At 44.6% G+C, this 12,842-nt stretch overlaps 1 protein-coding gene across 1 annotated transcript in view; it reads right to left on the bottom strand.

Annotated features, from left to right (window-relative positions):
- The window catches only part of PARM1 (prostate androgen-regulated mucin-like protein 1), a 129,292-nt gene that overhangs the window by 17,312 nt on the left and 99,138 nt on the right, over nt 1–12,842 (bottom strand). The window contains exon 3 of the mRNA XM_019962927.2: nt 3,340–3,418. Within this exon, the coding sequence (XP_019818486.1) occupies nt 3,340–3,418 (79 nt within the window). The remainder of the gene's footprint in view (nt 1–3,339; nt 3,419–12,842) is intronic.

Below are 12,842 nucleotides of genomic sequence, written 5' to 3'. Positions count from 1 at the left end.
TTGCAACTCACCATTGGTGATTCCAAAATGACTCCAAAGTTTCTCTGTAAGTTCCTTTTTTTGAATCCCACCCTGAATCTCCCAAACACAAAGAGAAGCTCTGTTACAAAGTGGGAATGAGGTACCCAGAAAGGTTCATAAAAGCCAATATAACTCGTAATTAAAATGCAGTGTTTCTACGGTGATAAACTAGTAATTAAGCCAGACGGAAAAGGGTAACACTGAGTAAGATATAATTCATAAAACTGTTTGATGCTCAAGGAAATATAGACTTAATGAACAGAAAGATAATTTTAAAAAAATTCTGAAGACCCCGAAACCTTTCACAAAGGCTTTAGACACAGATAATGCTGACACTTTAATTCCAGTTTCTCTTTGAAATGTTTCTTTCCTGTTCATTGTACCTGAGATAAGGTGATATTACAAGGCACTCTGATACTTGACACCATCATTAGATTGATTTGGTTCATGTGTAGAACAAAAGATAGAGGGAGATAAAAGGGGAGTGGAGGGGAGGGCTCCCCAGTGGGCGCTGGGCTAGGGTGACTGGAAGAGCTGGGAGGCAGCAGAGGGGAGGTGTGGTTAGAGATGAGACACTAGACATATGAGCTCCGTGTGGGGAACCAGACGTGCCCCTTGAGAAAGAAGCACAGCAGTGATGAAAAAACAAAAACAAAAAACAGGAGCACACCTGTGTGCACCACCGTGCCTGCGTGCTTGCATATTCTTACATTTGGTTGTTCATTTACTCAGTGTATGAAGCATCTTCTTTGTGCCAGCAAAATGCTCACAGATGAAGTCAGGATCCTCACGCAGCTTACAGTTTTGTGGGGAAAAGAGACAATAGACACACGAATAAATATATAAAAAAACAAATGAAATCACAGATGGTGATTATCACCAGGATGAAATTAATTGAGACACTAGGAGAAGAAATAACAAGGGCACCAAACCAAGAGGAGGAACTTCTCCTAGACGATGCCACTTGAAAGCCGTGTGTGAGGAAGGACTAGAAGAAAATCATTTCAGGGAGAGGGTCCAACCAGACAAATGCTACTGATGAACCTATTTGCCGGGCAGGACTAGACGGAGATGAGAAGAATGGACACGCGGGCACAGGCAGGGAAGGAGAGGATGGGACGAACTGAGAAAGTAGCACTGACATATATATACACTGTCGTGTGTAAAAAGAGATAACCGCTGGAAAGCTGCTATGTAACACAAGGAGCTCAGCCCAGTGCTCTGTGATGACCTAGAAGGGTGGGATGGCAGTGGGGTGAGAGAGAGGCTCCAGAGGGAGGCCTATGTATACACAGGCTGAACACCTAAGAATTGATACTTTCGGACTGGAGCTGGAGAAGACTCTTGAGAGTCCCTTGGACTGAAAGGAGATCAAATCAGTCAATCTTAAAGGAAGTTAACCCTGAATATCACTGGAAGGACTGATGCTGAAGCCTAAGCTCCAATACTTTGGCCACCTTATGCGAAGAGCTGACTCACCGGAAAAGACCCTGATGCTGGGAAAGACTGAAGGCTGGAGGAGAAGGGGATGACAGAGGATGAGATGGTTGGATGGCATCACTGACTCAATGGACATGAGTTTGAGTAAGCTCCAGGAGCTGGTGATGGGCAGGGCTGCCTGGCATGCTGCAGACCATGGGGTCGCAAAGAGTTGGATATGACTTAGAGACTGAAGAACAATAGCTAATTCATGTTGCCTCAGAGAAAAAACTAACACAAAATTGTAAAGCGATTATACTCCAATAAAAAAGCCAGTCTCTCTCTCTCTCTCTCACACACACATACACACATACACAAGAACCAAGGACCTGGAGAGACAAGGAACCTAGCGTGTCCTAAAAACTGGATAGAAAGCCAGAGTGACTGCAGCTCACTGGTTAGCAGGGAGAGAAATGTGTGATGAGCAAGAAGGATGGGCAGGGTGGGTCCATGAAGAAACCCAGGACAAGCTGAAGAGTCAATTGAATTCTAGGGGTGAGGGGGAGGCCACTGGGGGTGTCTGAGGGAGGGAATGACAGGTCAGAGGAGATTCTGACCTGATTCTGACCTGATTCTAACCGGGCCCCGGCTGCTGGGAGGATAATGTGCTGGGGGTCAGGGACCAGCTGTGCTCATCGCAGTGGCACGTGTCCTCCTGTTCCTGTTATAGGCACGGCACAGACCGGTGAAGCAGAGTGCTGCATGCCCTTCGGCATTTAACAGCTGGCAGGACACTCAATGTGAAGAATGTGGTCTTTGAGACTTTGAAATTTTACAGAGTGCTAGACAACAAAAGGGGCTTCCTAGGTGGTGCTAGTGGTAAAGAACCTGCCTGCCAATGTAGGAGGCATAAGAGATGTGGGTTTGATCCCTGGATCGGGAAGATCCCCTCGAGGAGAAAATGCAATTCTCTCCAGTATTCTTGCCTGGAGAGTCCCATGGACAGAGGAGCCTGGCAGGCTACAGTCCATGGGGTCGCAAAGAGTCGGACATGACTTAACACTCCTACAGACAACAAAAGTGGGAGACTCACAGAGTACTACAACTTTCTCCTTGGTTTTTGTTGTTATTTAGTTGCTATGTCTGTCCTACTCTTTGTGACCCTATGGACTGTAGCCTACCAGGCTCCTCAGAGTCCATGGGATTTCCTAGGCAAGAATACTGGAGTGGGTTTCCATTTCCTTCTCCAGGGGATCTTCTCGGACTGGGGATCAAAGCCATGTCTCCTGCTTTGGCAGGCAGATTCTTTACCACTGAGTGACTCTTTTCATAAGAGACAGGCTACTTTAAAACCCAAAATATAAGAATAAAATCTCAGGGGGGAAAAAAAAAAACCAGTTTTATAGGAAACACTATACCATCCTTGTATTTTCAACATTTTGATTTAGAAGCAGTGAGAACCTCCTTCTAGGCTGGATACACACCTCCACAGCAGTGTTCAGAGCATCGATTTTTAGGAACCATCAAGCCCCCCCACCCTACTTCTCTCCCATTTCACAGGTAAGACAAGGTGGGTTTAGGAGGCAGGTGACTTTCTCAGGGTGATGATGTGATTTAAGGGCAGAGGACCAAGACCCCAGTCTCCTGACTCTGGGTTCATTCTCCTTCCATTACATCATCATGCTGTATATTTGCTGATTTCTTCTGCTTTGCCAGCTTTCAGATACCGTCCCATCTATTCCTGTCCAGGGTGCAAGCCGCTGGCCATTTTCACTTCCCTGCCAAGATTTCTGAGAGCTAAGACACTTATCAAGAAACAAGTACTCAGCAAAACAGCACTCAGCCTGAAGCCTGACAAATTGGAATTCCATTCTTTATGAAGAAGAAGGTGTGTCTTACCTGATCTTCAGATACGCTGCAACTCCAAACACCAGTAACACCACAGCAATGACCGTCACCGTGATGGCGGCGATGCTGCCTGGGAAAGAGCAAAGCACAGCAAGAAGGTGAAGGAAGGGTGCTCATTTCAGATGGTTCTGCAACAAACCCCAGGGGATGCATTCTGTTATCAAAACACTTCTCAGGTTAGGCTAAGTTGAGTAAATGGCCACTATTTATTAAGACCTTCTGGGTGACCTGGAGTTCAGAAAACAGGCCACAGTAATATTTGATTATCTTTTTAAGAATACCACCAATCTGTTGCCACTGCTGCTGCTGTTTGCAGGCAAAGTGGATTTAAAATCTCCTGAAGTCCCATTTTCTTCTTTAGTACATTTTAGCTTGTCTTTCTAGCACTCACAAGATATTGGAAGAGCTAGGATGCTTAATCAAAGATCATGACAAGATGATGCAATTGATGTTTTAATAAACCAGAACCACACAGCTATCTCAGTGTCCAGTTCAAAAGGGTCATCTTGGTAGGAAATGTGCTACTTTTAATGACGCCATCAAATCAAAGCATTAAAAAAAACCCCACAGCTTTCATTCTTGGTAAATCTGATTTTATAGAGGATAAAGTCAAGTTTGATATATAAAATAAGGTCAAGTCTGTTAGGTAACACTATTTTTTGTTTGTAGAAATAACCAGGTACAGTTATAAAGTAACATGAATGTTTTATTGTGTAGTTTAGAATCTGGCTCCAAAGGCAACTATTAGGGCAACTTAAAAAAACCAAACAAAACAAAACCCTTTGAGCATGTAACCTTATGAGAATAACCACATTGCTTCCACAGATGACTACTTTGGAGCACAGCAGCTTTTTGTGTGAGCTGGTGACTAATAATGTATATATTTCAGATTTATTTCACCTCAGAAATGCAAGAATCAATTGGGCTCTTGTCTCTTAGTTAAAGTGACTTTTTGTTAAAAGTGACTAAAATTGTTATTAGGGGCCCCATTTACTATTTCAGGCCACTGAGAAATTATTTTCTACTTGAACAAATGAATGGGACTCTTAAAACATACTGGGAAGAGCTTCAGATCTAGAAGATGTAGATTCAAGTGTGGTTCGGTCATTATTAGCTGTCTGAATGTGGGCTATTAACCCTGTCGACTCATACACTGCTCACCTGCTATATACACCTTTATATACAGAAAGAAGAGCTGTTCTACTTGTCTGCATAATTTTAAGAAAATTAAATGAGATGCCCTATGCACCAAGCTGGTGCTAGTGGTAAAGAGCCCGCCTGCCAATGCAGGAGATGTGAGAGACGTGGGTTCGATCCCTGGGTCAGGAAGATCCCCTGGAGGAGGGCATGGCAACCCACTCCAGTATTCTTGCCTGGAGAATTCCACGGACAGAGAAGCCTGGTGGGCTACAGTCCATAGGGTCGCAAAGAGCTGGACACAACTGCATGTACCCACGTGTACCAAGCTAAAGCCCTATCCAGACATGACTTCCTGGACCAGTGCCCATCTTTTATGGATCCATCAAGGTGACGGATCTGCCCCACATTTTTGGAGATATACTATTTGTAGATTATTTTGCCACTTCTTATATTTTTCCCTCTCTCTTATGAATGGCTTTTGTGTATTGTGCTTCTCATTAGTCATTCCACCGAAGGAATTAGAGCAGAGCTAAGAAGCACAAATCAGTCTACCCGTGAACTCTTTAGTAACTCCCCCAAGGTTTGGGTGAAAGAAGGCTGCAGTGGACATCCATGCCCCCACTGGTTATAATTTCTAAAAGGCCAAGGAGGAATTGCTAACATCGAGATCAAGACCAGACCTTGACTGTCTACACAGACTGACATCGTGCACCATTTCAGAGCTCCCACACCCTGAACACTCACACATCCATCTCTTTGCTACTAGAGTCGTTTAGAGCCAGACTGGCATAATTATCAATATATTTCTCACTCCCCATTTACTACTATCAAAATATGATTATGGCACCAAACACTCAAATATGCAGACTGGATCAAGCAGAGAAAATTCAAGATCAGATCCCTTTATGGAACACCTCTACTCCTACTTTGAAAGGTGGCACTTAGTTTCCTGGTCTTCAAACTGTGCTGAAATTAGAACAATTCAAAGTTCACTGAAACCTCTTAACAGCTGTTTTAAGAGCTTGAGAAATGAGGATTATTACTGCACAATAAAATAATGGGGGTATTTCAGGATTTAAAAAGATACACTGATCGCAATTAGGAGCAGTTTTGAAAACTGATCTTTGAATTTAATCTCCTCCTTTCAAAAAATGGGAGAAGAGAAAGAATATAGTTGATTTCTCTGTCAGACCCTTCTTTCTTGCCCCAGGATATGATTAATATAGGAGACCATAGGTTTGACCTTTCCCAAAGTTTCTTCCCTCACTCTAGGCTGTTGGATCTTCTCCAACTTTGCGATTTACTGGATTTTTTTGTATACCACCTCTTATTGAAGATAAAACAGGCAGTTCCCACTGTACCGCAAAATGGACCAGCCATACATAAATGTAGATACCCTCCCATTTGGACTTCCTTCCCATTCCGGTCACCACAGTGCACGAAGCAGAGCTCCCTGTGCTGTACAGGGTGTCCTCATTAGTTGTCTATTTTATACATAGTATCAATAGTGCATAGACGTCAGTCCCAGTCTCCCAATTCATCCCCCCCGCCGCCCCCTTTCTTCCTTGGCATCCGTATATTTGTTCTCTACATTGTAAAGCAACCACAGTCCAATAAAAATTAATTAAAAAAAAAAAAACTTAATGGAGATTCCACAAAGCTTTGGTTAATGTGAATTATATTTATTGTATTTGTCATAATAGAAATTGAAACTGAATTTGTCATTTAAAATAAAATACTAAACCTTAAAAAAAAACCAGCAGTTCCCCAACTCATGTTGCTATTTTTTTTTTTAATACAGCAAGTGGTAGAATGACTCACTTCTCTGACTGGTGGCTATCTGGCTCTTGGTGTAGACAAGTCTTCAAATAAGGCTCTTGAAGGCCACCCTTCTTGGTCATAAAGGACAGCCCACGTAACCAAAGCTGGAATCAGCAGGTGATGTCCCCTCATGAGCCCTTGAGGGCAGCTGAACAAAAGGGCATTTCTGAGGGTTCTTACTGCCCAAAAGGAGAACGAAACATGTGAGGTAAAATGGACTACACTTATATATTTGGGCCACTTTATTAACTATTCTGCCACCCAGCTTGTCTCAGAGGGTGCCACCTAGGGGGGGCAAGGGTCTTCTGGAACTGGAAGGCTTTCATCAGGCCCTGGTCCTAGGACGTCTCATGTCCTGAGCTTGCTCTCACCTCCATGGCAGCTGCCGCCATCAGAAGCTGCTGAGAAGCCCCTCCTGGGAAGTTCCACACCCCAGGACGTAGCAGTCTGAGCATCTGATGGGGTTGCTGAGCCAAAATGAGCCCAACTGTATATAGTATCTGAAAAGGCTGGATTTCCTCCTTGCGAAAACAAATGCCATTTCCCCCTGAGTTCTGGTTAAAGTAAGCTGGACTTTCCCTTCACTTGCTACTTTTCTTTTGAGGTGGAGGGGCAGGTGGAGAAAAAAACGAGGAGGGTGTGATGGAGCAGAAGAAGCTCTGTGAAGGCTGAGGCTTCTCAGAGGGGTTTCGTATTTCCCCCACTTTTGTAACAACACAGGATAAAAAACCAGAACAGGCTAAAGAATAATCTATTCTATACTTGCAGTGGTTACTTAGGTCTGGCGCTGGGCCGCGAAACTTACAGCTCACGTCTCATTTAATTCTCTTTATGAGGTGAGGAGAAGGAGTCCCATTTGATAGATGAGCAGTCAAGGCTCAGAGAGATTTAAGAACTTGATTCAGATTTTACAAGCTGGCAAATCATTAAGCTAACATTTGAACCCAGGACAATTTCCTGGGGTTTGCCTGTTTAATCATTAATATACTGGTTACATCTCCACCCTTTTTTCAGCTTGGTCAACTCCTACGCTTTCCTCATGACAACTACACATCAGCCCTTCTGGGAAGCTTTCCTGACACCCCCGAGCAAGTTGAAGTGCTGTTGTACGTCCTCGGTTCTTTGTATCTGCTTCTCGTAAACACTCTGTGTTGTGTTTGCGATTTTACCCAGACAGACTCTCACATACATCCTGCGTCTCTTCTGCCACATCCCTGAATTCTCAGCACCAGGCAGCTTCTAGCCCACTGTGGGTGTTTAATTAATTTTTTAAAATGTTGAATAATTAAACGTAATATGGACAAAGAAAAAAGATAACTGGCAGTTTTTGAGCCCAGTCACTGTGCTGAGAAAGTTCTTGAACAGCAGTCTCCCCACCCATCCATCTTGGAACCTTGTGCTCTGGGTCTCTCCTGAGAGGCTACTCCCATGACTACAGCTGTGGTCCAACCACCACAGCATGTGCTTATGAGTCCCCAGGGATGACTGAGCAGGAGGAGTTATTTTAGAAATATCTGTCTGAATAGAATCCGATTATATCCTTGAAATAGCCAAAGCAAAATCCCACAAAGCCATGCTCCTGGTCAGACTTTGAGCGGACTACCGAAGGACAGGCTTTCCTGAAGGGCATCACTTGTCTTATTTGACTCTGTCCTGTGCCTGTGAAGTCCTGGAATAAACTATGGCATCATTTTAAGGGCTCTCTCTCCCAACACCTGCCTCTTTTTATTATATTCCATCTAGTCCTTCGCAGACACAGGGAGTCCTGCACACACAGAAGGAGCTCTGTCCAGCCTACTTCCCTGTCACTTGTCCTAAAGGTGCTCTCCTGTCTTCCCGGGCTTAGCAATATTCCCAAACCTCAGATGTCCTCATCCTAGGGGGCTCTTCTCATTTAGGGGGTTCCTTTATTTCTCCTATTTTAAGCATGAAAGAAACAGTTCATCTGACCTCTTGGCAGGATACCTGCTAATCATATCCAGAAATGAGAATATTAGGATGTGATGACATGAACTCAAATGACCTCTGAAAGAAAGAGTTTTCCTAGGTTCCTCCAAAAAGTTGCAATTGCTCTGAGAGCACCAGGGGGCAAAGGAGATGACAGTGGGATGTTTCTAGTGTGACAAAAGAAGGTGTGTCTTGCTGCTATTTGTGGATGACTCCTGAACTAAGTTCTCCTTGGAAATTCATCAGTTAGCTTGTTTAGAATGCATGTGTAAGTGCTTTGGTCAGGATCTTGGGTATGAGTGTGTGTGTCTGATCTATTTTGAGAAGTCTTTAACAAACCTCTCGACTGTTTTTCAGTGTTCTTGATCTTTTCTTTCCTTTTCCTGGTCTAGAGAATAGGTAAGAAATGAACAAGAGGAGCGGGTGGCCACTTCAGAGTGTGTGGTGACTCCTTCAGTTAAAGCCACCAAGAGGAAAGGAACATTCTGTCTCAGATGAATTCTTCTTGAAAAGAATGTGTCTGCCCACGAGCTGGAGGACAGAAGTGGGCAGCTGGTAAGGAAAGGAACTGGAGGGCTGACCTCTGGATGTGCCCAAATCTCCCTTTATTGCACTAGGGAAGGGCTCTCCCCACTTTACAGTAACAGTCTCATGTCACAACTCCTTCCTCCAAACAACAAGGGTAAGAGTAATAAACAACAAGAATACAAATTACGACAACCAACACTTACTCTGTGCCAGGATTGCTCTATAAACGTCACATATTTCAATTCAAGCAATCCTCACAAGAACTATGTGTGGTGGGCCCTCTTGTTATCTCCATTTTACAGATGAGGAAACTGAGGCACAGAGAAGTTAAGGGTCCAAAGCCCATGGTTGGTAATTAGAGGGACTGGGATACAGGGACTGGCTCCCGAGTCCACACTATCACCTGCTGGGTTCTCCTGCCATCTGGACCCTAGTATCAGATCCCAACGTGAAATAGAAAGTGTTAGTTACTCAGTCAAGTCTGACTCTTTGTGACCCCATGGACCGTAGCCCACTAGGTTCCTCTGCCTATGAGATTTCCCAAGAAATAATTCTGGAGTGGATTGCCATTTCCTTGTCCAGAGGATATTCCCAACCCAGCGATCCAACTCAAGTCTCTTGCATTGCAGGAGAAGCACGTTAGATCCGAGTCCACTTGCAAATAAAATCTGCTGCTCTGGCCCATTCTCTGTCTGCCTTCTGTTGGCTGTCTAGGAATCAGGGCCCAACTCTGGGCCATGTGGGAGTTTGGGTCCTCATATGGGTCCTGGTGGAGATGAACTGAAACTCAATGATTCTGGTTAATGGGGAGAAGGATCAGTGAGGAGCAGACACCAGTCAGAACAGCAGCCCAAGAAGGGCCAGATCATCAGTTTCTAGTGTGTGCTGTGGTCCAGAACTCTACTGGGAGTGTCACCTAAAGCTTACACTGCAGAATAGGCACCACCACAGGGTAGGCGGGGGCTGCGATCTGCTTTGGTCCTGTGCCTGTGGGTGTGTGCATGCATGCATGTGTGTGTAGGTTGTGATATGGGGGAGAAAACGTGAAAAGGAAAAATCTCCATTTTTGGACACTGTAATCTAGGCAGATCCTAATTTTACATTATTGAAGGTCGCTTTGACTTCTGGCCTTGAATTCTGTTAGAATTTTACCCCTGTGTTTCTTTCTACTCTATTCCATACTAGAGGAAATGAAGCTTATCTCCCTCTGACCTCAAACCAATCCCACAAGCTACAAACCAATCTCCTGATGGAGCTCCACGGGCTTCTCTTGGGCTATGACGGTGCCAATAGAAAGACACAACAGGCAGGGATCTGAGGTTTCACCACCCAGTTGTGGAGACAAGAGTCTGGGGACCTCACAGGGGAGTGTAGCATGGGATGGACAAACAGGTGGGTACTTAAAGTGGGAGGTGGGTGGCAGCAAACTCTGTATTTCTGCCTCTGACTTGGGGGAGGATGTGTGTCTCTAACAGCAGGCATAGGGCAGAGGAGGGAGAGAAACTGTTCTCTAAAGGGTGGGCAGGACTGGGAGAGACAGTATTGAAGGCTTGAGGCAAGAACCAGCTAGATGGAGACAGACACCTAACATTTCAGGTTTGAAGGATTAGCACTGAGTTTGGAGACAGAGGGCTTCCCTGGTGGATCAGATGGTAAAGAATCTGCCTGCAATGAGGGAGGGCTGGGTTCAGTCCCTGGGTTGGGAAGATCCCCTGGAGAAGGGAATGGCAACTCACTCCAGGATTCTTGCCTAGAGAATTCCATGGACAGAGGAACCTGGTGGGCTACAGCCCATGGGGTCGCAAAGAGTCAGACACAATTGAGCGACCACGCTTTTACTTTGAAGATAGAGGCACCTTAACCGGTGTCCTCACCTGAAAACTGGGATAATCCATGTCCTTTCCACTTTGTGGCTCTGTTGGTAGGGTCACGTGGGAGGATGTGCTTTGCACAGGGGCATGAATGAAGGGGACTGTAGTGAGCCTGGTCCCTTCACATTAGGGGTTAGGAGACTGAGATATTGAGGGAATGGAGGAGAGAGGTATCTTACCCAAGGTCACACAACTTACAGGGTGACAAAACTAAGGCTGCCGTCAGCATAAGTGGGTGTGATGGAAATGAAAAGGGACCATGAAGTGGCTAGGTACTCAGGACCAGACTGTGGAGAGTTCTGAAAGCCAGATGTGCTGTTTGGACTCGACAGTGGAGAGGGTGGGAACCATGGGAGTACTCTGGCCAGAGGCAGGATTCGCAAGAATCTTTTCAAGTCCAACGTGGTCTTGCAAATCACTCCCAATGATGTCTGCTCATCTTGAACCCTCCTTTTCTAGATGTTTGATCTTTCCCTTTGTACGGCACAAGTCCACAAACTTATTCTAGTCTGTAATGGTGACAGGTGTAGCTGTGGGTAGGTATGCGTATACATCTAAGATAAAGACATGTGAAATACACTGTTAGACTCATAGCTTTCTGTGAACATGTTCTGCAAACTCTCTGCACTGAAAGTCCGTTAAAAGCTAAGGATACCAAGTGTACTTCTTTGTCTAGACCCAAAGTAAGTAACTCATAAAAGAACTGATTCTTCTAAAGTGTAGTTATTTGTTAAACTGAACTTTGTAAGTAGCTATGATACCAAATTAAAACTCCCTTATAAGGCATAGAGCTTGCATGCAAATATGCCACAGAATTGCTTTTAATTAGCACAATCTAAGTTTGTCTCAGTCCTCTCCGCTGCACCCTTCCTCTTGTAGCTTTAAATCATTAAGTTACTGCTCAGTCAATTCATCACACAGAGTGACAGAGGTGAACTTTATCAAAATTGGTCAAATATGACCCCAATTGGAATCATTTACTTCATGTTTATGCTGTGCTAAGTCACTTCAGTCGTGGCCGACTCTGTGCGACCCCATAGACGGCAGCCCACCAGGCTCCCCCATCCCTGGGATTCTCCAGGCAAGAACACTGGAGTGGGTTGCCATTTCCTTCAATGCATGAAAGTGAAAAGTGAAAGTGAAGTCGCTCAGTCATGTCCGACTCTTAGCAACCCCATGGACTGCAGCCCACCAGGCTCCTCTGTCCATAGGATTTTCCAGGAAAGAGTACTGGAGTGGGGTGCCATTGCCTTCATGTTTATACTTTCTCCTAAAAGCTAGTTAGTTTGCAGAAATGATCAGTGGACAGACTTGGGATTCAAACTTTGGGGCAGGATCCCTAATACCTGTATTTTTCTACTTCCTGTAATCAGAAGCCCTGGTTTAGGGACTGGCTTTATTTTTGTCTAAAATATACACTACCGTGTGTAAAATAATGAGCTAGTGGGACACTGCTATATAGCACGGGGAGCTCAGCTTGGTGCTGAGTGATGACCCAGAGGGGTGGAATGCAGGGGTGAGAGGGAGGCCCAAGAGGGAGGGTGTATATGTATACATAAGGCTGATTCACTTAGTTGTACAGCAGAAACTAACACAACGTTGGAAAACAACTATACCCCAATTTTAAAAAGTACACAGGTATACCTGTGGCAGATTCATTTCGATGTTTGGCAAAACTAATACAATATTGTAAAGTTTAAAAATAAAATAAAATTAAAATTAAATTGGAAAAAAAATAAAAAGTATCTTACCCACTTGGATAGAATATAGTTAAAAAAATGTATACAAGAAACACGACTCTCTGTTGAGATAATAAAAGATTTGCATTTGCCCGAGCAAGTGCGCGTTTCTCTTTCCTTCATTTCTCTCTCCTGCAGGCATGTCAGCTGTGCTTGAAGGATGCAGGGAGTGCAGGTTTGTAATTAATGCCAGCCAGGGCACACAAGTCGGCACAGGTCCTGGTGACCATAGTTTTAAAGTGTCTTCATTTCACTTGCAATTACAATCTTTCCCAACACAAATGAAGCCTCTTTGTTATAACTACCTGATTAGGTCGCCTGACCCCAGCTCGCCTTTGACACCTGTCATGCGAATTAGGCTGGGTTTCTAAGAAGAGCAAACAGTGGTCCTCTTCCTCCTTCCCCACAGCATCAGGGAAAGCTCATCACCACACAGCAGCTTGCCATG

This window comes from Bos indicus, chromosome 6 (assembly GCF_029378745.1).
Source record: "Bos indicus isolate NIAB-ARS_2022 breed Sahiwal x Tharparkar chromosome 6, NIAB-ARS_B.indTharparkar_mat_pri_1.0, whole genome shotgun sequence".
Classification (NCBI taxonomy): domain Eukaryota; kingdom Metazoa; phylum Chordata; class Mammalia; order Artiodactyla; family Bovidae; genus Bos; species Bos indicus.
This window is presented reverse-complemented; position numbering and strand designations above follow the sequence as displayed.